Source organism: Lissotriton helveticus, chromosome 11, assembly GCF_964261635.1.
Source record: "Lissotriton helveticus chromosome 11, aLisHel1.1, whole genome shotgun sequence".
NCBI lineage: Eukaryota > Metazoa > Chordata > Amphibia > Caudata > Salamandridae > Lissotriton > Lissotriton helveticus.
Window position 1 is genome coordinate 1,193,971,793 of NC_136072.1, and position 25,030 is coordinate 1,193,996,822.

A 25,030-nucleotide genomic window follows, 5' to 3' on the forward strand; every position below is an offset into this window, starting at 1 on the left:
TCTCAAAAGGCTCATTTAGAAAATAAAATTGGTGTCTGCCACCCAAACCAATCGAGATTTTCCTCTAACAAAGAAGACATTGGTGGGGAAATTGAAGACAGTTTTTTCCTATCACTCACTTACGGTGTCTGTCAATATTATTCGACCATTTTTAAAACTAAAGATTATTTTTCCTCCGCCCCCCCCCAAAAAAATATGTTGTCCGAGTTTAGTGCTTATGTACATGCTAATTGTTGCATTGTTATCCGTTTCTTTATTGATCTTTGGTTCAATATGTTGGTCTTCCTCAACATATGACCACGGTACATTTTATATACCCTCTGGGGAAGTGATCAATTAAAGCCAATTATACATATTAATTCCATGCTGACAAATCCCCTTCTAGACACTGCGGGGCATATTACCAAGGGTGGCAATAGGCAATTATCGCCGGTTTAGCGGCCGCTTTCGGCCACTAAGCGGTGATAATTCTATCGCTCTATTAGCAAGCTGTCGCTAACTGATGTTAGCGACAGCTTTTAGGCGATAGCGAGCGGTTTGGGGCCCGCTTTGCATGTCAGCGATATTTATCGCTAATGACACGCAAAGTGGGCGTACCCAACCTGTTAGCGGCAACGTCGCCTATTAGCAAGGCAGGCGTAGCGATGGAAATATTCCCGCTATCGCCAAAAACTAATGCCTGCTCAGACCAGTTCTTAGCCATGTTATCCAATTGGAGGTGGATAACATGGCTAAGAGTATTTTGTCGCTAATGTGTGAATATCGCTGTATTCTCAGCGATATTCACGCATTTCACCGCTATCGCTGGATATTTTAGCACAATGGAGAAAAACGTTGCTAATAGCGTGTTTTCTCCGCTAACATATCCAGCGATAGGCTGCGATAAAAAAGTCGTCGGTAAGCCTATTTAGCGATAATTATCGCTACTTGTTGGTAATATGCCCCTGCTTTCCTTGGGTTGTGCTCTTTAAAGAGGTCCTCTGAGAGCCGTTCAGAGTAAGTGGACTGAGACGGTAACTTCGAAGTAACTGGGTGAAAAATGTAAAATGAGGGCTGAAGTTGCAAAGTTGGGAGTCTGTAGCAGTGGCCCCATTGCATCTTGGTGGTCAGTTATTGGTTGAGGCTTACAATAAGATCATTTTCAACCACCAACCAAAAAGCAGTCACCTTCCAGTGTAAGACTGTTGATTGGCTCCTCGAACTGGGTTGATGAGTCTCACAGGGCATTGACTGGAACAGCTGGATTGTAGTAGGGAATTTTGAATCCCGAATACTGGGATGGAAAACCATTACAACAATATGGAGGGACAATATATCAAAAGGTAAGTGGCACAGAAGGTAGTAAGGATTTACTATTCTTAACTCCACATCTACGTACCCAGACGTCATATGTATACATCACCAAGGTTCACATATGGGGAGCTAGGTATAGAAATGTATAGAAACGTACCTTTAAATATTTTGTATGGGTGTGTGAAGAATTCCGCTCTGCTGGCGGTGTTTGTGGAGTTTTTCCCACTCCATGATCTGTGCGGAGTTCCGGAAAACCCCAAAAAGTGACAAAGAGCAGAGTTCTTTCTCTCGAGCGGCTCACCAATAGTAAGTTGGAGAGCACGTGCAAGAAAAATTTGTGTACTAGACCTCCTACCGGCGAGATTTCTCATCGTGGACAGTCACGGCAGGCCGCAACCGCTCGCATTGAGAAATCTGCCGCTCGCGTTTATTTATTTTATTTAAGCAATTTGTAGAGCGCGCAAATACCCTACGGTGTCTCGGCGCTACGGACTGTATAGAAGACCATACCAGGAGCCAGTGGTTATTGATTAAAGAGACACGTCTTTACTAGTTTCCTGAAGGAAAGCAGAGTTGGGCAGGTTTTGATATGAAGGGGGAGGGTGTTCCACATTTTTGGGGTGGCGACAGTGAATCTTCTGTCACCCCATGAAACTTTTCTAGTTCGAGGGATCTTCAAAAGGTTAGCTACTGATGAACGCAAGGGTCTGTTGGGAGTGTAGACGCATAAAGCCTTCTTCAAGAACTTCGGCCCAATATTGTGGATGGCTTTGAATGCAATGCAGAGTGCCTTGAATTTAATTCGGATTCTTATAGGTAGCCAATGGAGTTTTCGAATTACCGTTGAGATTGGTTGATACTTAGGTGTCCGTGTTAGCATTATAGCAGCCGAATTTTGCACCATCTGTAGTTGAGGAAGCTGCTGCTTGAGTGGAATGTCTACTCAGCCGGCAGCACCCTCTGGTGCGACACATAGTGCTGTTCGTGATTTTTTTACAGTGCGAGACAAACTCCTGGCAATAAAACATCAGTGCGAGCACGCAACTTTACAAACTCCGCCGCTGGCGGAACTTTGCAGAGTGCGGCAGAGTTTTTTAGGCACTTAGCGGAGTTCCGCGGAGTAAAACTCCACAAACTCTGGCCAGGCCTCATATTTTGTCCCTTATTGTTGTAACAATATTCTGTCCCATGGATATTTGGGATTCAATAGTTGCAGCCTGCACAGAAAAGCTGTGGGCAGACTCCAAGCCCGGTACATGCTGTTAAGTAGCGCCAGTGGTATAACATTGGCCCCCACACCCCCCAAAGCCCCTGCGGTCCAGGGGGGTGGGCTCAAACTCCAGGGGGTCCCCTCTGGCACAGTGCATGGGTGGCGGGCCCCTGGTCTGATAGGTCCTAACTGGGGCAGGTTGGGGGGTATTCTTCATGTACTTTGCAGGGATGTATGACGTTACAACGCATACTTTTACAACGCCTACCTTTACATCGCAAGTTTTACAATGCATACCATTACAACGCATAGTGCTTTTGGGCGCTGGCTAGTGAATAGTTTAATTTACTATTCCAACTCCAGTCCCCGTGGATAGTAGGGAAGGTGTTGGATAGTACATTAAACCTATTCCCTATCCTAGAGCGCCCCCCCAGCGCAATGCGTTGTAATGGTTTGCGTTGTAAAAGTTGCGTCGTAAAGGCACTGCGTGGTAAAAGTTGCGTTGTAAAGGATGTTTACCACTTTGCAGGGGGTCCCCATCAAGTTTCGTGACGCCGCTCAGTAGCGTGTTGGGAGGTCTTCAACTGTCCTGGTAACCACTTCTTCCCAGATAAGGCTCTCACACTTACAAATAAAATGGTAAATGCTATCATTTAGGATACATTCCTCAAAAGAAACACATGGACTAGAAAGATTGAAGGATGTCAATGCATGGGGCTACCTGGAAGGGGGAGGAAGCATACTGCATTTATTTACAAGATATATTTCACAATCTGTTGCAACGACTGGCATTCCACATCTCAAGCGAGCCACTGCCAAAGGCCTTGAGGTACCTCAAAATGTGTTGAGGGCCAGCTACGGAAGGGTGAGAGGTACACTGTGCTGTCCAGAAGAGGAAAGGGGCTTTGGTTGTGCAAAACAAGTCAAGTGAGTAGTGAGGACCCAGCTGCCCAGCACATGTGCACCGGAACACATTAGGCAAAGATGGCCCTCCAAGTTCTACCTTGGCACGACAAAACATATCAACTGCATCAAAACTGAAAAGTATTTTTTTTCAAAAAACAAATTAAAAAATAAAATAAAAATCAATAAAATTGCAACAGTCAGAAAAGTTTTAACAGATAATATCACCATCCATCATCGGACACCTGTTGACCAAAAAACAAGAAACAGATGTCTGGGCAGAACCTTAAAATGTCCTATAAAAGACCCCTCTCTAAACGTTATTAAAAATATAACATGATATTGGTTTTTTTCTCTTTTTTCTTTTCTACAAATGATATTTTTGGTACTTGTACGTATGCATTTTCACTTCTATGTCGCTGGGCCCACCACGCCCAGGCACTGTTCCCCCTACCAGTCCTATACATTCATATTTTCAAATATTTTACCTGCAGCGTTTGGCAAATGTTTTTCCACAACTCCCTGAAGCTGTTGGGTGGGTTCTATTCTACCTCACTTTGCTGAGTGCATCTGAAGGCCCCAAAGTGTGGCCCCCAAGAGCGCCCTACATACTGTCCTTGTACATTGCCATGCAGTTCCTGAGATCTTTGGGGTCCCCAAGGCCCATGTCTTGACACACCCACTTGATGTCCTCCTCGTTGCCGGTCAGAAGAGAGTTGACCGTTGGGCAACTGTCATCTGCTGGAATGGTCGTAAAAGTGGTGAATTTCACCCGTTTCCTTTTTGAGGTGGGGGAATGCAACGGGTCACTTTTCTGGTCTTTGTTGTGCTTGCCCCCAGAGTCCGCCGACCTGTGTATCTGGCTCTGAACGTTTTTTGGGGCGCCGCCATTTAGCAGGCGGTTGCTCTCCTCGAAGCCCACCCCTCGGTCTATGATGGTGGTGCGCTCGTCCTGCAGCGGGGAGACGTCGGGTGTGTTCTCCAACATCTCCGCCTCGTTGCCAAGCCACACCCAGTCGTGGGAGTGCGTCATGCTGGCTTGGCCTTCCACTGGGATGTGCTTGTGTCTGTATCTCAGTGCAAAAGTTGCACAGTTTATTAAGAAGACAAGTATGGCCAGGCAGAAGACCCCCAGCAAGGCGTACATTCCAATCTCGAGGTCACTCAGGCCTCTCGGCGCCTGGACAAGGTCATTCTCCTCTAGGCCTCCATGAATCTTGGGTAGATCCACATGGGCAGGAAAGTTGGTGAAGTCTATTGGAATGTTTTGTAGCTGGCCATCGTCGGAGAGGCCACCTCCGTCCTCGCGACCACCGAGGGTGGTCCTGGCAGTGCTACCCTCTCTCCTGTTGGCGCGTTCCTCATGCTCATCTGAAGAACTTCCAAGATACCTTCCATCGAGCCCATAGCGTTCCTGGTCTGACGCCTTCTGCCGCCGGTCACTCGCTTGGTTTTCCACGATGCCTCCATCGTAAGGACCTCCTTGGCTTGAGTGGCCATCGCTCCGGCCAAACTTGACCTTGACGCGGCCATTGCCAACGGCCAGCACGCTCTTTCGCTTTGACTTCTGGCAGCTCTCGGAGATCATCAGGTCTACGCTGACCAGTGTCCCCTGCCCTTCTCCTTCGGCCATCACCACGGGCCACCTCAGCAGCGGGCTCTGGTGCGCGGAGACCACGGAGTCATCCAGTGAGACGGCGGAGAGGGTGAAGTCCTTGGGGTCGTAGATGTCCAGAGGCGTCACTGATCCATCGCTGAACTGAATCCAGGTGCTGACAATGGCTTCCTGGAAAAGAGAAAGGGACATTTCAGAAGGACTGTAAGCACATCAGTTCCACTCAAGACATTCATTTCTGTATATGAAGCTTTTTTAATAATGGACACAAGATGCACTGGTGAGAAATAGAGTTCAGAAGATCAACAAAGCACAGATGCAGTGAAGGAGAGCTGACCAATGGCTGCTCCTCCTCACCATACTATACTGTCCTACCTACACATGCTGCAAGAATGTGTGCATCTAAGATTAAAGGATGATCATCAGTAACTATAGAAACAATGACATTCTTAGACAAGAGAAGTGAAAATAATTGAAAGGGGAGAAGTGATTAAAGCTCAGTTAGCTCCAGAGACCACTGCCCATGCACTCAGTTAGGTCCTGCGATCACAACCTATGCACTCAGTTAGCTCCTGCGATCACTGCCCACGCACTCAGGTAGCTCCTGCAATCACTGCCCACGCACTCAGTTAGCTCCTGCAATCACTGCCCAAGCACTCAGTTAGCTCCTGCGATCACAACCCATGCACTCAGTTAGCTTCTGCGATCACTGCCCAAGCACTCAGTTAGCTCCTGCGATCACTGCTCATGCACTCAGTTAGCTCCTGGGACCACTGCCCATGCACTCAGTTAGCTCCAGAGACCACTGCCCATGCACTCAGTTAGCTCCTGCGATCACAGCCCATGCACTCAGTTAGCTCCTGCGATCACAGCCCATGCACTCAGTTAGCTCCTGTGATCACTGCTCATGCACTCAGTTAGCTCCTGGGACCACTGCCCATGCACTCAGTTAGCTCCAGAGATCACTGCCCAAGCACTCAGTTAGCTCCTGCGATCACTGCCCAAGCACTCAGTTAGCTCCTGCGATCACTGGCCAAGCACTCAGTTAGCTCCAGAGACCACTGCCCATGCACTCAGTTAGCTCCAGAGACCACTGCCCATGCACTCAGTTAGCTCCAGAGACCACTGCCCATGCACTCAGTTAGCTCCTGCGATCACTGCCCAAGCACTCTGTTAGCTCCTGCGATCACTGGCCAAGCACTCAGTTAGCTCCTGCGATCACTGCTCATGTACTCAGTTAGCTCCTGCGATCACTGCTCATGCACTCAGTTAGCTCCTGCGATCACAGCCCATGCACTCAGTAAGCTCCTGCGATCACTGCTCACGCACTCAGTTAGCTCCAGAGACCACTGCCCATGCACTCAGTTAGCTCCTGCGATCACTGCCCAAGCACTCTGTTAGCTCCTACGATCACAGCCCATGCACTCAGTTAGCTCCTGCGATCACTGCTCACGCACTCAGTTAGCTCCTGCGATCACTGCCCACACAGTCAGTTAGCTCCAGCGATCACTGCACAAGCACTCAGTTAGCCCCTGGGATCACTGCCCAAGCACTTTGTTAGCTCCTGCGATCACAGCCCATGCACTCAGTTAGCTCCTGCGATCACTGCTCATGTACTCAGTTAGCTCCTGCGATCACTGCTCATGCACTCAGTAAGCTCCTGGGACCACTGCCCAAGCACTCAGTTAGCTCCTGCAATCACTGCCCAAGCACTCAGTTAGCTCCTGCAATCACTGCTCATGCACTCAGCTAGCTCCTGCGATCACTGCTCATGCACTCAGTTAGCTCCAGAGACCACTGCCCATGCACTCAGTTAGCTCCTGCGATCACAGCCCATGCACTCAGTTAGCTCCTGCGATCACTGCTCATGTACTCAGTTAGCTTCTGCGATCACTGCTCATGCACTCAGTTAGCTCCTGGGATCACTGCCCATGCACTCAGTTAGCTCCTGCGACCACAGCCCATGCACTCAGTTAGCTCCTGCGATCACTGCCCATGCACCCAGTTAGCTTCTGCGATCACTGCCCAAGTACTCAGTTAGCTCCTACGATCACTGCCCAAGCACTCAGTTAGCTCCAGAGACCACTGCCCAAGCACTCAGTTAGCTCCTGCGATCACTGCCCAAGCCCTCAGTTAGCTCCTGCGATCACTGCCCAAGCACTCAGTTAGCTCCTGCGATCACTGCTTATGCACTCAGTTAGCTCCTGCGATCACAACCCATGCACTCAGTTAGCTCCTGGGACCACTGCCCAAGCTCTCAGTTAGTTCCTGCAATCATTGCCCAAGCACTCAGTTGGCTCCTGCAATCACTGCCCAAGCACTCAGTTAGCTCCTGTGATCACTGCACATGCACTCAGTTAGCTCCTGTGATCACTGCCCAAGCACTCAGTTAGCTCCTGTGATCACTGCCCAAGCACCCAGTTAGCTCCTGCGATCACTTCCCAAGCACTCAGTTAGCTCCTGCGATCACTCCTCAAGCACTCAGTTAGCTCCTGTGATCACTGCCCAAGCACTCAGTTAGCTCCAGCGACTACTGCCCAAGCACTCAGTTAGCTCCTGCGATCACGACACATGCACTCAGTTAGCTCCTGGGATCACAGCCCATGCACTCAGTTAGCTCCTGCGATCACTGCCCAAGCACTCAGTTAGCTCCTGCGATCACTGCCCAAGCACTCAGTTAGCTCCTGTGATCACTGCCCAAGAACTCAGTTAGCTCCTGCGATCACTGCACATGCACTCAGTTAGCTCCTGCGATCACTCCCCAAGCAATCAGTTAGCTCCTGTGATCACTGCCCATGCACTCAGTAAGCTCCTGCGATCACTGCCCAAGCACTCAGTTAGCTCCTGCGATCACTGCCCATGCACTCAGTAAGCTCCTGCAACCACTGCCTAAGCACTCGGTTAGCTCCTACGATCACTGCCCAAGCACCCAGTTAGCTCCTGTGATCACTGCCCAAGCACTCAGTTAGCTCCTGTGATCACTGCCCAAGCACTCAGTTAGCTCCAGCGACTACTCCTCAAGCACTCAGTTAGCTCCTGTGATCACTCCCCAAGCACTCAGTTAGCTCCTGCGATCACTCCCCAAGCACTCAGTTAGCTCCTGCGATCACTCCCCAAGCACTCAGTTAGCTCCTGCGATCACTGCCCACACACTCAGTTAGCTCCTGCGATCACTGCCCACGCACTCAGGTAGCTCCTGCAATCACTGCCCACGCACTCAGTTAGCTCCTGCAATCACTGCCCAAGCACTCAGTTAGCTCCTGCGATCACAACCCATGCACTCAGTTAGCTTCTGCGATCACTGCCCAAGCACTCAGTTAGCTCCTGCGATCACTGCTCATGTACTCAGTTAGCTCCTGCGATCACTGCTCATGCACTCAGTTAGCTCCTGGGACCACTGCCCATGCACTCAGTTAGCTCCAGAGACCACTGCCCATGCACTCAGTTAGGTCCTGCGATCACAACCCATGCACTCAGTTAGCTTCTGCGATCACTGCCCAAGCACTCAGTTAGCTCCTGCGATCACAACCCATGCACTCAGTTAGCTTCTGCGATCACTGCCCATGCACTCAGTTAGCTCCTGCGATCACTGCCCAAGCACTCAGTTAGCTCCTGCGATCACTCCTCAAGCACTCAGTTAGCTCCAGCGACTACTGCCCAGGCACTCAGTTAGCTCCTGTGATCACTGCCCGCTCCAGTCGTATGTTTTCTCCAGAACCAGTTGTAAAATGGTAGAGAACGACCAAGCAGCCCCCAACATCCCATAATCCACACCCACTAACAACTGTGAAAGATACCTTAAATGGGGCTAGGGCCGTCGGTACACCTACCCATGGCTCGTATCCAGAAGTACCGGGTATCAGACACAGTAAGTCAGGGCCGGCTTTAGTGCTGGTGGCGCCTAGTGCGACAATCACTTTTGACCTGCGGTCGGATGCTTTACGACCGACATCGTAATCGGCCCATAGAAGGGGACTGTGTTGTTGTAAATTGTACAAACCCCAGTACTGTGGAGAAATCCCTTAGCACAAATGTTACAATTATATGGAAGAGAACTAATACCGTCACATTACCGTTGGGGTACTATTACAATCCACCCAAATGGGGGGTAGGTCGTCCACCAGTACATTCATTTTAACCTCAGCCATTCCAAAGCTTACTTTGACACAATAGATATGCGATACTCTCTGAGGTGAACGTAATGTAATGTAATGTATACTTGTAAAGCGCACTGTTGCCAGTCGGCGTCCTGGCGCTGTATACCGCTGGGGAACCCGTCCTGGCTTTCCCTGTGGGATGGTCCCTGCTGGGAATCCCCAAGGTGGAGCCAGGCATCCCCGGCGTATGTGGGGGGCCGTTGTGGAGATTAGGCAAGCTAATGCCCAGAGTTGCCGAGTGGGACCACTGGTTAGAGTAGGCACCGAGGCGAGAATTATCGAGTCCGCTGACCCTGGTCCACAACCCTGCTGCATCGGGAATCGAACCCTGATCCCGGGCCGACTTCGGCTTCCGGGTCTGCCGCCTCTAACCAGTGAGCCACACCACTCCACTGAACGAGATCGAGTGACTTAACGAGCTGGACGACAGCAAACTGTGTGGGGGAGGACCCCAAGTGGGTGTCGAAATACGTCACAGTAGTCCATTAATTAAGGCGCAGTCTGTTACTACGCCTGTAAGTTTAGTGTAAACCCTCATTGGGAAGTCCTTGATAGCTGGTCCGACCATGAGAATTGACGCCCCCTCCGCATGTTGAGCTGGAATGCTGCAGGCGCAGACATGAAGATGGCTCTCCCGGATTGGCATGTGTGTATTACATTATACAATTTATTGTTATTGCAGGAAACCTGGGACGTAAACCCCATAATGTTCGAAGGTTATATATGTTTTAGTGTTCCAGCTGATCCTTCTCGCTCAGGTCGAGCATTTGGTGGGTTAAGTACATGGGTTAACCTTTTACTTGGTTCTCATATGGAGGTAAGAACAATTCAGCAAAGTAATCTTCAGGTGGTCCTTCTTACGGGGGCTCAGTCATTGTATATGATACATTTCTACAATAATGATGTTTCGAATGCGCATAATCATTGTTTTTCAGCCTTGTTTGATTGTATCTCTGCAACTGTGCAGGAAAGAGCGCAGAATGGACAACTAACTAATCTAAGCCTTGCCGATGATTTTAATAACAAACTCTCTGATACCGATGGGGAAGTTTAATTTCTGAGAACACTGATCTAGGGTTAGGATGCCTGGAAGAGGAGGCTGATGGTCAAAGGGCGGGGGTCGATGCTTTTAGTACCTCTATGTTCCAAAATTCACCAGTCCCTTTTCAAACCCAGATTATTGCAGCGAGCCCTGTGTTGGTTTGACCACGAGTGTTCTCGAACTAACCGTCTCTTGTGCAAGGTTTTAAATTAAACACCTAGAGACCGTACTGCCTTAGTGGCCCTGCAGAAACATTATAAAATAGTGACGAGCCAGAGGCAGAATGAAGTTATTTTTCAACAGTGTGATACTTGGACACACCTGGCACGTTCAAACGATAGTAAATTGTTCTGGAGAGTGGTCTTGAGTCCTCGTTCCCTAAATCAAAAATCAACATCTATTCACTGTCATGTAAAAAGTGCGGCTTGCGAGGCTCATGTTTCCTTGATCTATCAAGGTTCAGATCTCGGTACATTTGGGTTCTTCCACATTAACACACATATCATTGCAGGAAGTAATTATTGCCACACAGCAGAGTGAGGAAGGGAAGCTCCGAGGCCCAATAGTGTCCCAATTGCTTTAATCAAATGTAATTTAGGAATATGGGCATCCCTGTTGAAAACGTGTTTAATAAAGTATGCCATGAGACCACACCAACTTCATGGGGGAGCTCAGAGATTGTCCTAATCTTTAAAAAAGTGATGGTTTCAAACCGTACTGTTACCATCCCATTTCATTGATAGATATATCTAGGCTATCTGGTTTTAGGTTTAAACCTATAATAACTGATAAAACTCCACCAAAAGGAAAATAGCCATCACTGGTGTAAACATATAAACACTGAAAAAACACCTTTGCAACAACAAACTAAGTGCCATTCAAAGAAAGGAAAAGATGAGTGAAAGAGTCATTTTTATTTCTTCCTGAAGGGACCAATGCAATGTAACTTTGTTATACAAGGTAGCTTCAAGAAAGACTGGGCTAACATTATTCTGCTTGAGTTTTGTTGTTTAGGGATGTCACTAAAACATTGTTTCTTCTTCCTTCTACTTTTTTCAGTTTTGTGGTCTTTGGTCTAAAGATGCAGTGTGTAGAAGCATTTTTTTGGTCTTATTTAGTTATTTTATAAACTGTGTGAATCAGGAAATATCAAAATCCTATTTGATATTTTGGCCAAATTTGATTTCACTGATAGGTAAACTGACCTGTATCATAAGAATCTTTCCTAATATGTACCATCACATTTACCCACAGACAGAGAAGGGGTGAAATCCTTTAATACACCAGCCCTGTCTTCTAGCAAGCCAGTATTGATTGTAAGTGAATTGCCAAACATCCCAGGCTTTAAACATTCAATGTAAAGATGTAGTGACAGGTATATGTGAAAAGAATGTTATCACCGAGTATCTGAGATAATGGTGAAAACATGAAACCAGAGCTTTGGTAAACATGGAACACAGTGTCACTTGGAATGCTGCTGAAAAAAGTTCCTACCAAGTTCAACAAAGATTGGAGTGATATTGTTTGTATTTTGCAGTAATTCAGCTACGTATATGAAAATGGTGTGTGATGACCTGTCAAAATCAATACCTGAGCTGAAGTGCTTCCCTGTAAGAGATCCCTGTCACTTGCTAGACAGTATGCTGAAAGCATCTTTACAATCTTCAGAGCTAAGGAAGAATGCTATTGACCATTCTGTCCATTCTGGGGCAGTAACGTGTATTTGGACCTCATATACCCTGTGCATACGCAATCTGGACACATGCATCAGTGCAGGAAGCAAGCAATAATTAAAATTAAATTAAGATTCCATAAACACCGGAAAAACACAGTTTCTGATGTTTTTAATGGCGCGAAAATGTGTAATCACTGATTACCACTACTTTTTAAGGTATTGAAAAAAACCATCAAAATTTACCAAAAATAGAAACTGAAAACAGGAAAGCCTAGATATATCATAGATATAGAGAGATTCTGTGTAGAAGGCTCTGCAGAGAGGGATTCTGGTGAGAAGGCTCTGCAGAGAGGGATTCTGGGTAGAAGGCTCTGCAGAGAGGGATTCTGGGTAGAAGACTCTGCAGAGAGGGATTCTGGGTAGAAGGCTCAGCAGAGAGGGATTCTGTGGCAAAGGCTCGGCAGAGAGGGATTCTGGGTAAAAGGCTCTGCACAGAGGGATTCTGGGTAGAAGGCTCTGCAGAGAGGGATTCTGGGTAGAAGGCTCAGCAGAGAGGGATTCTGGGGAAGAGGTTCTGCAGAGAGGGCTTCTGGGTAGAAAAATGTGCACAGAGGGATTCTGGGTAGAAGAATGTGCACAGAGGGATTCTGGGTAGAAGCCCTTCCAATGTTGCTGCCAACAAAGGGACTGTGGACCTCAAGGGCATGCCAGAGTTAAAAATGGGAATTGTTTGCATTTATAGCTGTGGGGTGAAGGGTGATGGCACTTTGGGGTGCGAGAAGGAGGGTCATTGACTATATATTGGGATGACAAAGATGCTCTCGTGAGATTACCGCCAAGTCATCCAGATGTTTTACCTTATTATGCATCAGTCTAATTACACTGGGCGTTGGGAGTGGGGGTGTCTCGAGCGGCCATATAAGCTGCTTTAGTTCTGAATCCATCCATTTGAAGCAGGGTTGATGGGGCGTCAGCCCTCCGCCCTGCCTCACAGCCGCGCATTCCATTCACCCTGCACTGACACTGCAGCGTTTCTCCGCTCGAGGTAATTTAAGGGGTGGACCCCCTCAGTCTGCAGACAGCGAACCCCTCAAACATGGACGAGAGGAGGACGGCTCTGGCGGGGGATGACAAACACTCCCGGGGCCCGCGTTTCTTTTCTAACTCGCTTCGATGCGACTCCAGCCCGGTAACTTCGGGAAAGAGCTCGTGAATTTCTCCAATGATTAGAAATTCACAAGACCTAAAAAACTGGAATGATTTAGTGTCGCGTCCTTCAAAGAGCTGTTTCTGCAGATCCTAAGCGCGCATCAATAAATCCCATCCGAACCCCGACAAGGACTTCCAATTACTATCGAGAGATGGAGATGGATGGGCCTGACTATGGGGGGGTGGAGGGGGGGGTGCCATTGAGGGGGGGGCTCCGGGCTCTGCTGATGCGTTGAGGGACAGCCGACACATGCCCCTTCATTAGACACTGGACCGCGGCAGCATCTTCGCCGTTCTGCATTACTACCTGCACAGCAGCAGCACGGCCAGCCGTGCATTACTAACGGCACAGCAGCTGCACGGCCAGTCCTTCATTACTAACAGCACAGCAGCAGCACGCAGTGGCGTAACAAAACTTGAGGGGGCCCCCTGCAAACTACATGGAGGGGCCCCCATCCCATCCTCCATACCAGTCTAGAGCTCTCAGGCCAGCGACCCGCCGTACTGCAGGGGGTGCGGGGCGATTGTTACGCCACTGTCACCAATGCAGCTGTTATAAGTAACTCTGGATGGTGGAGTCAAAGGTTGGGCTTAGTCTGCCCGCAGGCTGTCATAGGTGGTGGTCCATTCATTACAGGGTCCCTGCCATCGTTACGCCGGGAACGTTTGCCCAATGTTAGGTGGGTTTCCTGATGCAGACTCCTGTCATGATATACAACATCGGGCCCACTCATCGTTCAGTTTTGACAAAAGTGCATCCACTGCTCCTTCTTGTTTCCGTTTTAAATCATTAGACAATGCGACAATGCAGTATTTCAAAAGCAGATGTAACTACAAAGAGCACATTTTGATAATACATTTTTATTAGCAGAGAATAGCAATCTTAAGAGGCATTGTATAGCTTCATACACACTGTGACCCCGATTCCATCACAGTCTCTCTCGTTCTCTCTTGCTCAGTCAGTCAGTCTCTCTCTTTTAGGCTCTCTCTCTCTCTCACTGAGTCAGTCTCTCTCTCTGTCAGTCTCTCTCTCTCTGTCATTCAGTCTCTCTCAGTCAGTCAGTCTCTCTCTCTCACTCTCTCTCTCTCTCTCTGTCAGTCTCTCTATCTCTCTCTCGCTGTCAGTTTCTCAGCCAGTCTGTCTCTGTGTCAGTCAGTCTCCACTCTCTCTCCACTCTCTCTCCACTCTCTCTCCCCACTCTCTCTCTCTACTCTCTACTCTCTCCACTCTCTCTCCACTCTCCCTTCTCTCTCTCTACACTCACTCCACTCTCTCTAGACTCTCTCTCTCTCCTCTCTCTCTCTCTCCACTCTGTCCACTCTATCTCTCTACCTCTCTCCACTCTCTCTCCACTCTCCCTTCTCTCTCTCCACTCTCCCTTCTCTCTCTCTCTACACTCACTCCACTCTCTCTACTCTCTCTCTCCACTCTCTCTCTCACTCTCTGTCCAGTCTCTACTCTCTCTCCCCACTCTCTCTCTCTACTCTCTACTCTCTCCACTCTCTCTCCACTCTCCCTTCTCTCTCTCTCTACACTCACTCCACTCTCTCTCTCCTCTCTCTCTCTCTCCACTCTCTCTCTCCACTCTGTCCACTCTATCTCTCTACCTCTCTCCACTCTCTCTCCACTCTCTCTCTCCACTCTCTCTCTTATCTCTCTCCACTCTCTCTCCACTGTCTCCCTCCACTCTCCCTCCACTCCCTCTCCACTCTCTTTCTCCCTTCTCTCTCTCTACACTCACTCCACTCTCTCTACTCTCTCTCCACTCTCTCTACTCTCTCTCTCCTCTCTCTCCTCTCTCTCCACTGTCTCTCCACTGTCTCTATTCTCTCTCCACACTCTCCACTCTCTCTCTCCACTGTCTCTCTCACTCTCTCTCTCCACTCTCTCTCCACTCTCCCTCTCTCCCTCTCTCCACTCTCCACTCTCTCTCTCTTTCTCCACACTCTCTCTCCACTCTCTCTCTACACTCTCTCTCTCTACACTCTCCCTCCACTCTCCCTCCACTCTCTCTCCACTCTCTCTCCACTCTCTCTCCACTCTCCCTCTCTCTCCACTCTCTCTCCACTCTCTCTCTCCACTCTCTCTCTCTCCACTCTCTCTCTCCACTCTCTCTCTCCCCTCTCGCTCTCCACTCTCGCTCTCCACTCTCGCTCTCCACTCTCGCTCTCCACTCTCTCTCTCTACTCTCTCTCCACTGTCTCTCTCCACTCTCTCTCTCTCTCCACTCTCTCTTGCTCCACTGTCTCTCTTGCTCCACTCTCTCTCTTGCTCCACTCTCTCTCTTACTCCACTCTCTCTCTTCTCCACTCTCTCTCTCTCTCGCTCCACTCTCTCTCTCTCTCTTACTCCACTCTCTCTCTCACTCCATTCTCTCTCTCACTCTACTCTCTCTCTCACTCCACTCTCTCTCTCACTCCACTATCTCCCCACTCTCTGTCACAAAGTAGTGTGCATTTCCATGGGCGTCCGCAGAAATGTTTCCAGGGGGGGCACATTTTTTACTTCATCACTATCTCCCTTGCACTCTTCTCCCCTCTGCCTTGTACCATTCTGGCCCTCTACCTTGCACCCTTCTCCCCTCTGCCTTTCACCTTTCTCCCCTCTGCCTTGCATCCATCTCCCCTCTGCCTTGCACCCATCTCCCCTCTGCCTTGCACCCTTCTCCCCTCTGTCTTGCACCCTTCTCCTCTCTGCCTTGTACCCTTCTCCCCTCTGCCTTGCACCCTTCTCCCCTCTTCCTTGCACCCTTCTCCTCTCCGCCTTGCACCCATCTCCTCTCTACCTTGCACCCTTCTCCTCTCTACCTTGCACCCTTCTCCCCTCTGCCTTGCACCCTTTTTGGCCCCCCCTTCCTCACCCTCCGGCGGACGCCACATAGTGCTTCTAACAAGAGTGCTTACCTGAGGGCACCATTTTGGTGCCTCATCCCTTCTCATATGAGCTTTGCCCTGGAGAATGCTCTCTCTGGGGGCCCCCACTCCCACCCTTGTCAGGGTCCCGAGCAGTGCTCGGTGCTCAGGCCCGGACTGGCTATAGCGGGCACCGGGCAATCCCGGTAGGGGCCGGTTTTGGGCCCCTAGGGGCCATTTTTGTTACAGGGCCGTTTTTGTTACAGGGCCGTTTTTGTTACAGGGCCGTTTTTGCAGCAAAATCGTCCCTGTACCAAAATCGGCCGAAAACTGGCCACGGTAGAGAGCTTGGCGGCACCTCCCCCCCCCCACCCCCCGAGTGGGGAGGGGGGCCGGCCGAGCACTTTGCCAGGGCTGGTCATGGTTACCAGTCCGGCCCTGTCTGTGCTGCCTCCTCTCTCTCTGGGGCCCACAGCCCCCCCTCACCTTGTCAGGGCCCCTGCTCTGTGCTGCCTCCTGCTCTCTGGGGCCCCCAGCCCCCCCTCTCCTTGTCAGGGTCCCTGCTCTGTGCTGCCTCCTGCTCTCTGGGGCCCCCAGCCCCCCCCTCTCCTTGTCAGGGTCCCTGCTCTGTGCTGCCTCCTGCTCTCTGGGGCCCCCGCCCCCCCTCTCCTTGTCAGGGTCCATGCTCTGTGCTGCCTCCTGCTCTCTGGGGCCCCCAGCCCCCCCTCTCTCTCCTTGTCAGGGTCCTGCTCTGTGCTGCCTCCTGCTCTCTGGGGCCCCCAGCCCCCCCTATCCTTGTCAGGGCCCCTGCTCTGTGCTGCCTCCTGCTCTCTGAGGCCCCGCCCCCCCTCTCCTTGTCAGGGTCCCTGCTCTGTGCTGCCTCCTGCTCTCTGGGGCCCCCAGCCCCCCCTCTCCTTGTCAGAGTCCTGCTCTGTGCTGCCTCCTGCTCTCTGGGGCCCCCAGCCCCCCCTCTCCTTGTCAGGGCCCCTGCTCTGTGCTGCCTCCTGCTCTCTGGGGCCCCCAGCCCCCCCCTCTCCTTGTCAGGGTCCCTGCTCTGTGCTGCCTCCTGCTCTCTGGGGCCCCCGGCCCCCCCTCTCCTTGTCAGGGTCCCTGCTCTGTTCTGCCTCGTGCTCTCTGGGGCCCCCAACCCGCCCCTCTCCTTGTCAGGGTCCCTGCTCTGTGCTGCCTCCTGCTCTCTGGGGCCCCCAGCCCCCCCTCTCCTTGTCAGGGTCCCTGCTCTGTGCTGCCTCCTGCTCTCTGAGGCCCCACCCCCCCTCTCCTTGTCAGGGTCCCTGCTCTGTGCTGCCTCCTGCTCTCTGGGGCCCCCAGCCCCCCTCTCCTTGTCAGGGTCCCTGCTCTGTGCTGCCTCCTGCTCTCTGGGGCCCCCAGCCCCCCTCTCCTTGTAAGGGTCCCTGCTCTGTGCTGCCTCAGAGGAACAGTGGAGACTGCTGTCTCTGGGGCCCCCACCCTTGTCCCAGGCCTGCCTCTGGCTCTGACTGAAGAGGGGATGAGGGGCTCAGGGCAGGCTGCACCTGCTTTCGAGGGAGAGAGGCTTCATTCAGCACAGGCCTCTCTCACAGCTCTCAGAAGAGCTGAGGGGGGGGGCGGGGCCCCCTTCATTAACTGAGGAGTGTGGGGCCCCCCACGCAGGGCCTATGGGGGGGGGGCGTTTGTTAAGCCCCTGGCAGCACTGCCATCCCTTCATTACTAACAGCACAACAGCAGCACGGCCAGCCCTTCATTACTAACAGCACAACAGCAGCACGGCCAGTCCTTCATTACTAACTGAACAGCAGCAGCACGGCCAGTCCTTCATTACTAACAGCACAGCAGCAGCACGGCCAGTCCTTCATTACTAACTGCACAGCAGCAGCACGGCCAGTCCTTCATTACTAACTGCACAGCAGCAGCACGGCCAGTCCTTCATTACTAACAGCACAGCAGCAGCACGGCCAGTCCTTCATTACTAACTGCACAGCAGCAGCACGGCCAGCCCTTCATTACTAACAGCACAGCAGCAGCACGGCCAGTCCTTCATTACTAACTGCACAGCAGCAGCACGGCCAGCCCTTCATTACTAACAGCACAGCAGCAGCACGGCCAGTCCTTCATTACTAACAGCACAACAGCAGCACGGCCAGTCCTTCATTACTAACTGCACAGCGGCAGCACGGCCAGTCCTTCATTACTAACTGCACAGCAGCAGCACGGCCAGTCCTTCATTACTAACAGCACAGCAGCAGCACGGCCAGTCCTTCATTACTAACAGCACAGCAGCAGCACGGCCAGTCCTTCATTACTAACTGCACAGCAGCAGCACGGCCAGTCCTTCATTACTAACAGCACAACAGCAGCACGGCCAGCCCTTCATTAATAACTGCACAGCAGCAGCACGGCCAGTCCTTCATTACTAACTGCACAGCAGCAGCACGGCCAGTCCTTCATTACTAACAGCACAGCAGCAGCACGGCCAGTCCTTCATTACTAACTGCACAGCAGCAGCACGGCCAGCCCTTCATTACTAACTGCACAGCAGCAGCACGGCCAGCCCTTCATTACTAACTGCACGGCCAGTCCTTCATTACTAACTGCACAGCAGCTGCACGGCCATCACTTCATTACTAACTGCACAGCAGCAGCACGGCCAGTCTTTCTTTACTAACTGCACAGCAGCTGCACGGCCATCCCTTCATTACTAACTGCACAGCAGCAGCACGGCCAGTCCTTTCATTACTAACTGCACAGCAGCAGCACGGCCAGTCCTTCATTACTAACTGCACAGCAGCTGCACTGCCATCCCTTCATTACTAACTGCACAGCAGCTGCACGGCCAGCCCTCCATTACTAACAGCACAACAGCAGCACGGCCAGCCCTTCATTATTAACTGCACAGCAGCAGCATGGCCAGTCCTTCACTACTAACAGCACAACAGCAGCACGGCCACCCCTCCATTACTAACAGCACAACAGCAGCACGGCCAGCCCTTCATTAATAACTGCACAGCAGCAGCACGGCCAGTCCTTCATTACTAACTGCACAGCAGCAGCACGGCCACCCCTTCATTACTAACAGCACAACAGCAGCACGGCCAGCCCTTCATTACTAACTGCACAGCAGCAGCACGGCCACCCCTTCATTACTAACAGCACAACAGCAGCACGGCCACCCCTTCATTACTAACAGCACAGCAGCAGCACGGCCACCCCTTCATTACTAACAGCACAGCAGCAGCACGGCCAGCCCTTCATTACTAACAGCACAACAGCAGCACGGCCACCCCTTCATTACTAACAGCACAGCAGCAGCACGACCACCCCTTCATTACTAACAGCACAGCAGCAGCACGGCCACCCCTTCATTACTAAATGCACAGCAGCAGCACGGCCACCCCTTCATTACTAACTGCACAGCAGCAGCACGGCCAGCCCTTCATTACTAACAGCACAGCAGCAGCACGGCCACCCCTTCATTACTAACAGCACAGCAGCAGCACGGCCACCCCTTCATTACTAACTGCACAGCAGCAGCACGGCCAGTCCTTCATTACTAACTGCACAGCAGCAACACGGCCAGTCCTTCATTACTAAATGCATAGCAGCAGCATGGCCACCCCTTCATTACTAACTGCACAGCAGCTCCATGGCCAATCCTCAATTACTAACAGCACAGCAGCAGCACAGCAGTTCTGCAATACTAACAGCACAATAGCAGCACGGCCAGTCCTTCATTACTAACAGCACAACAGCAGCACGGCCAGGCCTTCCTTACCAACTGCACAGCAGCAGCACGGCCAGTCCTTCATTAGTAACAGCACAGCAGCAGCACGGCCATCCCTTCTTTAGTAACTGCACAGCACCTCCGTGGTTACCCCTCCACTACTAACAGGACAGCAGCGGCGTGGCACGACCGCTGATTATAAACTGCACAGCAGCAAGGGCGGTCCTCTGATTATAAACTGCACAGCAGCAAGGGCGGTCCTCTGATTACAAACTGCACAGCAGCAAGGGCGGTCCTCTGATTTCTAACTGCACAGCAGAAAGGGCGGTCCTCTAATTTCGAACTGCATGGCAGCAACGGGCGATCCTCTGATTTCTAACTGCACAGCAGCAAGGGCGGTCCTCTGATTTCTAACTGCACAGCAGCAAGGGCGGTCCTCTGATTTCTAACTGCACAGCACCAAGGGCGGTCCACTGATTTCTAACTGCACATCGGCAAGGGCGGTCCTCTGATTTCTAACTGCACAGCAGCAAGGGCGGTCTTCTGATTACAAACTGCACATCAGCAAGGGCGGTCCTCTGATTATAAACTTCACATCAGCAAGGGCGGTCCTCTGATTTCTAATTGCACAGCAGCAAGGGCAGTCCTCTGATTTCTAACTGCACAGCAGCAAGGGCGGTCCTCTATTTTCTAACTGCACAGCAGCAAGGGCGGTCCTCTGATTTCTAACTGCATGGCAGCAAGGGCGGTCCTCTGATAACAAACTGCACAGCAGCAAGGGCGGTCCTCTGATTTCTAACTGCACAGCAGCAAGGGCGTTCCTCTGGTTTCTAACTGCATGGCAGCAAGGGTGGTCCTCTGATTTCTAACGGCCCTCTGATTTCTAACTGCATGGCAGCAAGGGCGGTCCTCTGATTTCTAGCTGCACAGCAGCAAGGGCGGTCCTCTGATTTCTAGCTGCACAGCAGCAAGGGTGGTCCTCTGATTTCTAACTGCACAGCAGCAAGGGCGGTCCTCTGATTTCTAACTGCATGGCAGCAAGGGCGGTCCTCTGATTTCTAACTGCACGGCAGCAAGGGCGGTCCTCTGATTTCTAACTGCACAGCAGCAAGGGCGGTCCTCTGATTTCTAACTGCATGGCAGCAAGGGCGGTCCTCTGATTTCTAACTGCACGGCAGCAAGGGCGGTCCTCTGATTTCTAACTGCATGGCAGCAAGGGCGGTCCTCTGATTTCTAACTGCACAGCAGCAAGGGCGGTCCTCTGATTTCTAACTGCACGGCAGCAAGGGCGGTCCTCTGATTTCTAACTGCACGGCAGCGAGGGGGGTCCTCTGAGATCTAACTGCATGGCAGCAAGGGTGGTCCTCTGATTTCTAATATTTCTAACTGCATGGCAGCAAGGGTGGTCCTCTGATTTCTAACTGCACGGCAGCAAGGGCGGTCCTCTGATTTCTAACTGCACGGCAGCAAGGGCGGTCCTCTGATTTCTAACTGCACAGCAGGAAGGACGGTCCTCTGATTTCTAACTGCACGGCAGCAAGGGCGGTCGTCTGATTTCTAACTGCATGGCAGCAAGGGCGGTCGTCTGATTTCTAACTGCATGCCAGCAAGGGCGGTCCTCTGATTTCTAACTGCACAGCAGCAAGGGCGGTCCTCTGATTTCTAACTGCACAGCAGCAAGGGCGGTCCTCTGACTTCTAATTGCACAGCAGCAAGGGCGGTCTTCTGGTTTCTAACTGCACGGCAGCAAGGGCGGTCCTCTGATTTCTAACTGCATGGCAGCAAGGGCGGTCCTCTGATTTCTAACTGCACGGCAGCAAGGGCGGTCCTCTGATTTCCAACTGCACGGCAGCAAGGGCGGTCCTCAACTGCATGGCAGCAAGGGCGGTCCTCTGATTTCTAACTGCACGGCAGCAAGGGCGGTCCTCTGATTTCTAACTGCATGGCAGCAAGGGCGGTCCTCTGATTTCTAACTGCACAGCAGCAGCAAGGGCGGTCCTCTGATTTCTAACTGCATGGCAGCAAGGGCGGTCCTCTGATTTCTAACTGCACGGCAGCGAGGGGGGTCCTCTGAGATCTAACTGCATGGCAGCAAGGGTGGTCCTCTGATTTCTATTATTTCTAACTGCATGGCAGCAAGGGTGGTCCTCTGATTTCTAACTGCACGGCAGCAAGGGCGGTCCTCTGATTTCTAACTGCACGGCAGCAAGGGCGGTCCTCTGATTTCTAACTGCACAGCAGGAAGGACGGTCCTCTGATTTCTAACTGCACGGCAGCAAGGGCGGTCGTCTGATTTCTAACTGCATGGCAGCAAGGGCGGTCGTCTGATTTCTAACTGCATGCCAGCAAGGGCGGTCCTCTGATTTCTAACTGCACAGCAGCAAGGGTGGTCCTCTGATTTCTAACTGCACGGCAGCAAGGGCGGTCCTCTGATTTCTAACTGCACAGCAGGAAGGACGGTCCTCTGATTTCTAACTGCACGGCAGCAAGGGCGGTCCTCTGATTTCTAACTGCATGGCAGCAAGGGCGGTCGTCTGATTTCTAACTGCATGCCAGCAAGGGCGGTCCTCTGATTTCTAACTGCACAGCAGCAAGGGCGGTCCTCTGATTTCTAACTGCACAGCAGCAAGGGCGGTCCTCTGACTTCTAATTGCACAGCAGCAAGGGCGGTCCTCTGGTTTCTAACTGCATGGCAGCACGGCCACCGTTACCGCTGTTACATCTCATGGTCGATGAACAGATGACTTCGTTCCTGGTAAATTGCAGTCCCTGTGCATGAGCTAACAGTACCCATAGCAGCCCCTTTCCAGCCTGCTGGGGAGCCCCCAGCCGAGGAGACATCCCCTCTGCTCTTGAGGTCATCAGTGATGGCTGCAGATTGGGGGGGGTGCTGGTGGGGTCAGAAGAGGCCCTTGACACACCTTTCTTTAAGACTGCCAACCTCCTGGCCAATTCATGGCATGGCAGTGGCAACAAATGATGGACGGAATCCGTTGAAGCCTCACGGAGCTCTTCATCTCCTCCGTGAGGCTTCAACGGATTGATAACACAATCCTTGGGTCTATCCCAGAGAGGACTCACTTAAGGAGTTTTTTTAGAAAAAGCCATTGTGCCTCTCCAGCGGGTATAAGAGACTTATGCTGGCAGAGGTTTAAAAAGAAGTAAGTGTCCAACAGAGGTGCTGTGACAGAGTGTCTAGCCCTGACGAACTTGCCGAAAGTATAGAGGCAAAGACACATGTTGGCAGTGGATGTGGGTATGCAATGATAGCTACCTTTTCCCCTTTTTTAATTCGACAGAACACACCTAGGATTTAAGAATAAAGTTGTGAGAGAGGTGTGCCTGTTGATTTTAATCACGTTTTCTCACCATTGGAGTGAGGCTGCTTTTCGCTTCACCGCACTTACACATTTTTGTTTGGACACACATCTTCACTTTTCTTTTTCTGGGACAAAATGACTGCCTATGATGAGAAAAGGGGCCCAATCTGGTGAGGACCTGCCAGTTACCCCGATGGTGGTGCGCCTGTGAGGGGTCATTTTGTCCTTCACACATTTTTTCACTTCTTGGTGCATGTACATCAAGAGTTTCTTTCTTCTTCTTACTGTCAATTGAAAATTGGAAAAGGTCATTCGTATTCTGAATCCTTTTTAGGTCTCGGGCCTAGCGTCACACTGCGTAAGCAGTGTGGGCGGAGCTCGAGATTTAATGTTTTCCTACAGTGGGGCTTGAACCCGCCCCTCTTCTCCATTGGCTGGCTTCCTAAACGGAGGCCAGCCATTGGAGGAGAGGGGCATCACTCCATTCAAGCCCCGTCTTTTTTGGATGGAGGGGTGCGTTTTGGCTGTTCTTTCTCTTTTTTTCTCTCCTCTTCCCATTGGCTGGAATTTTACCTTCCAGCCAATGGGAAGAAGAGAGAACTAAAACCACGCCCCCGAATCTAAAAAAGACAATGCTTTCTCGGAGGCATTTCTGCCTCGCCCCCGAGAAACGTGGTCGTGTGGAGCACTCTGCTCTGTTTACATTTCAATAGTCTTTTAAGGTGAGCATAAGGTCGGGTAGAATCTGCCTGGAAATGATCTCCACTTTTGATTACATAGGCACCCACCCCATCACTACAGGCAGCACATGGGCGCCCAGCATTGATTGGTATCTTGCTGTTTCTTGCTTAATTTTATCCTGCGTTGGTGAATTTTCGTTCTCTATACTTTGTGTGCTTAATTGCGTTGTGCCTTGTTCTTTATTGAGCTTCTCGACGACGACGTTCTTTGCTTACATTCAGTAAACTGGCCACAACCACTTTCACTTTCCAAGCGCTGCCGTGACAATGGCGGCCGTTTGCAATACCGTTTAAAAAAATACTTTTTCCGAATCAATCTGATGATCTGAAGACTGCAAGGCACCCGATTGCTGGTTCTTCAGACGGTAGCACGCTTTCAGAAACCACACGGGCAAGGTACAGTTTTACCGAGCCGGAGACTCGAACCCGATTTCCCCAGCTCCAAACTCTGCAGCTCTGGATATTACACCACATCCCCAGCCCTGCCTAGTGCCCCACAGAGTTGGTTAGTTGAATGCATTTTTTAGCGTTTCCCCGCGTCGCCGCACTAAAATTAATTGTCGCGCATTATAGCTCCTCTGTCTGCAGGTCGTTGTGCTTTGCTCTCAGTGCAGCATTGTGCACTGCCGGAGCTAATAAGAAAAATATTTGTACATTCTTGGCATTGCAGGCTGGGCCCACAGAAGAGGTTACTGTGGTTATGTAAACAGCCCCTGGGCCCGGCTTGTTACAATATGCACCTTGTGGCTCCTTGCTGGGATTGGATCTCACTGCACAGGTAGTTGGTATGGGTGTTAGACTCTTTCCTGCACTGACAGGATGGCGCCATATGACCCCTGGAAAGAAACATGATCATCCCAGCGATTCACAGCAGTCCTTTGAGTAGCATGCACCACTACTCAGGAGAACGAGATTTGGAAGTGAACCCTGCAGGACCGGTCAAAGCCCGGCCAAGACCCAGCACCACCTGAAATGTGAGGTACTCCCTGTAGTGATCAGAGCTCGTTCCTCGTGGTCAGAAGATTGCTTTCTTTGGCTGAATTATTTTGTTAGATCTTTAGTCAATCTACCTGTAAACACTCTCTTGTTACCACTACATTTGAACTTGGGCTTGAAGAATATCACACATGTCCCTGTTCTTCTAATCGTTGGCCTTTGTTACTCTGGATAAAGTTGCGGGCCTCTCCTCAGTTTGCCATTTATAGAGAATGCCTACAGGAGATTGTGAGATCCTGACTGGATCCTTACCTTGGTTGTGCTTGCTCTCCTGCCCCCTGGTTGTGCTTGCTCTCCTG

General features: G+C 51.1%; 1 protein-coding gene across 1 annotated transcript in view; it reads right to left on the reverse strand.

Moving 5' to 3' along the window:
* Positions 1 to 1,042: 1,042 nt before the first annotated feature.
* TMEM132C (transmembrane protein 132C) overlaps positions 1,043 to 25,030 on the reverse strand; it is a 1,063,202-nt gene continuing 1,039,214 nt past the window's right edge. Inside the window, exon 9 of the mRNA XM_078668022.1 lies at positions 1,043 to 5,192. Within this exon, the coding sequence (XP_078524148.1) occupies positions 4,011 to 5,192 (1,182 nt within the window). The 3' untranslated portion in view covers positions 1,043 to 4,010. The remainder of the gene's footprint in view (positions 5,193 to 25,030) is intronic.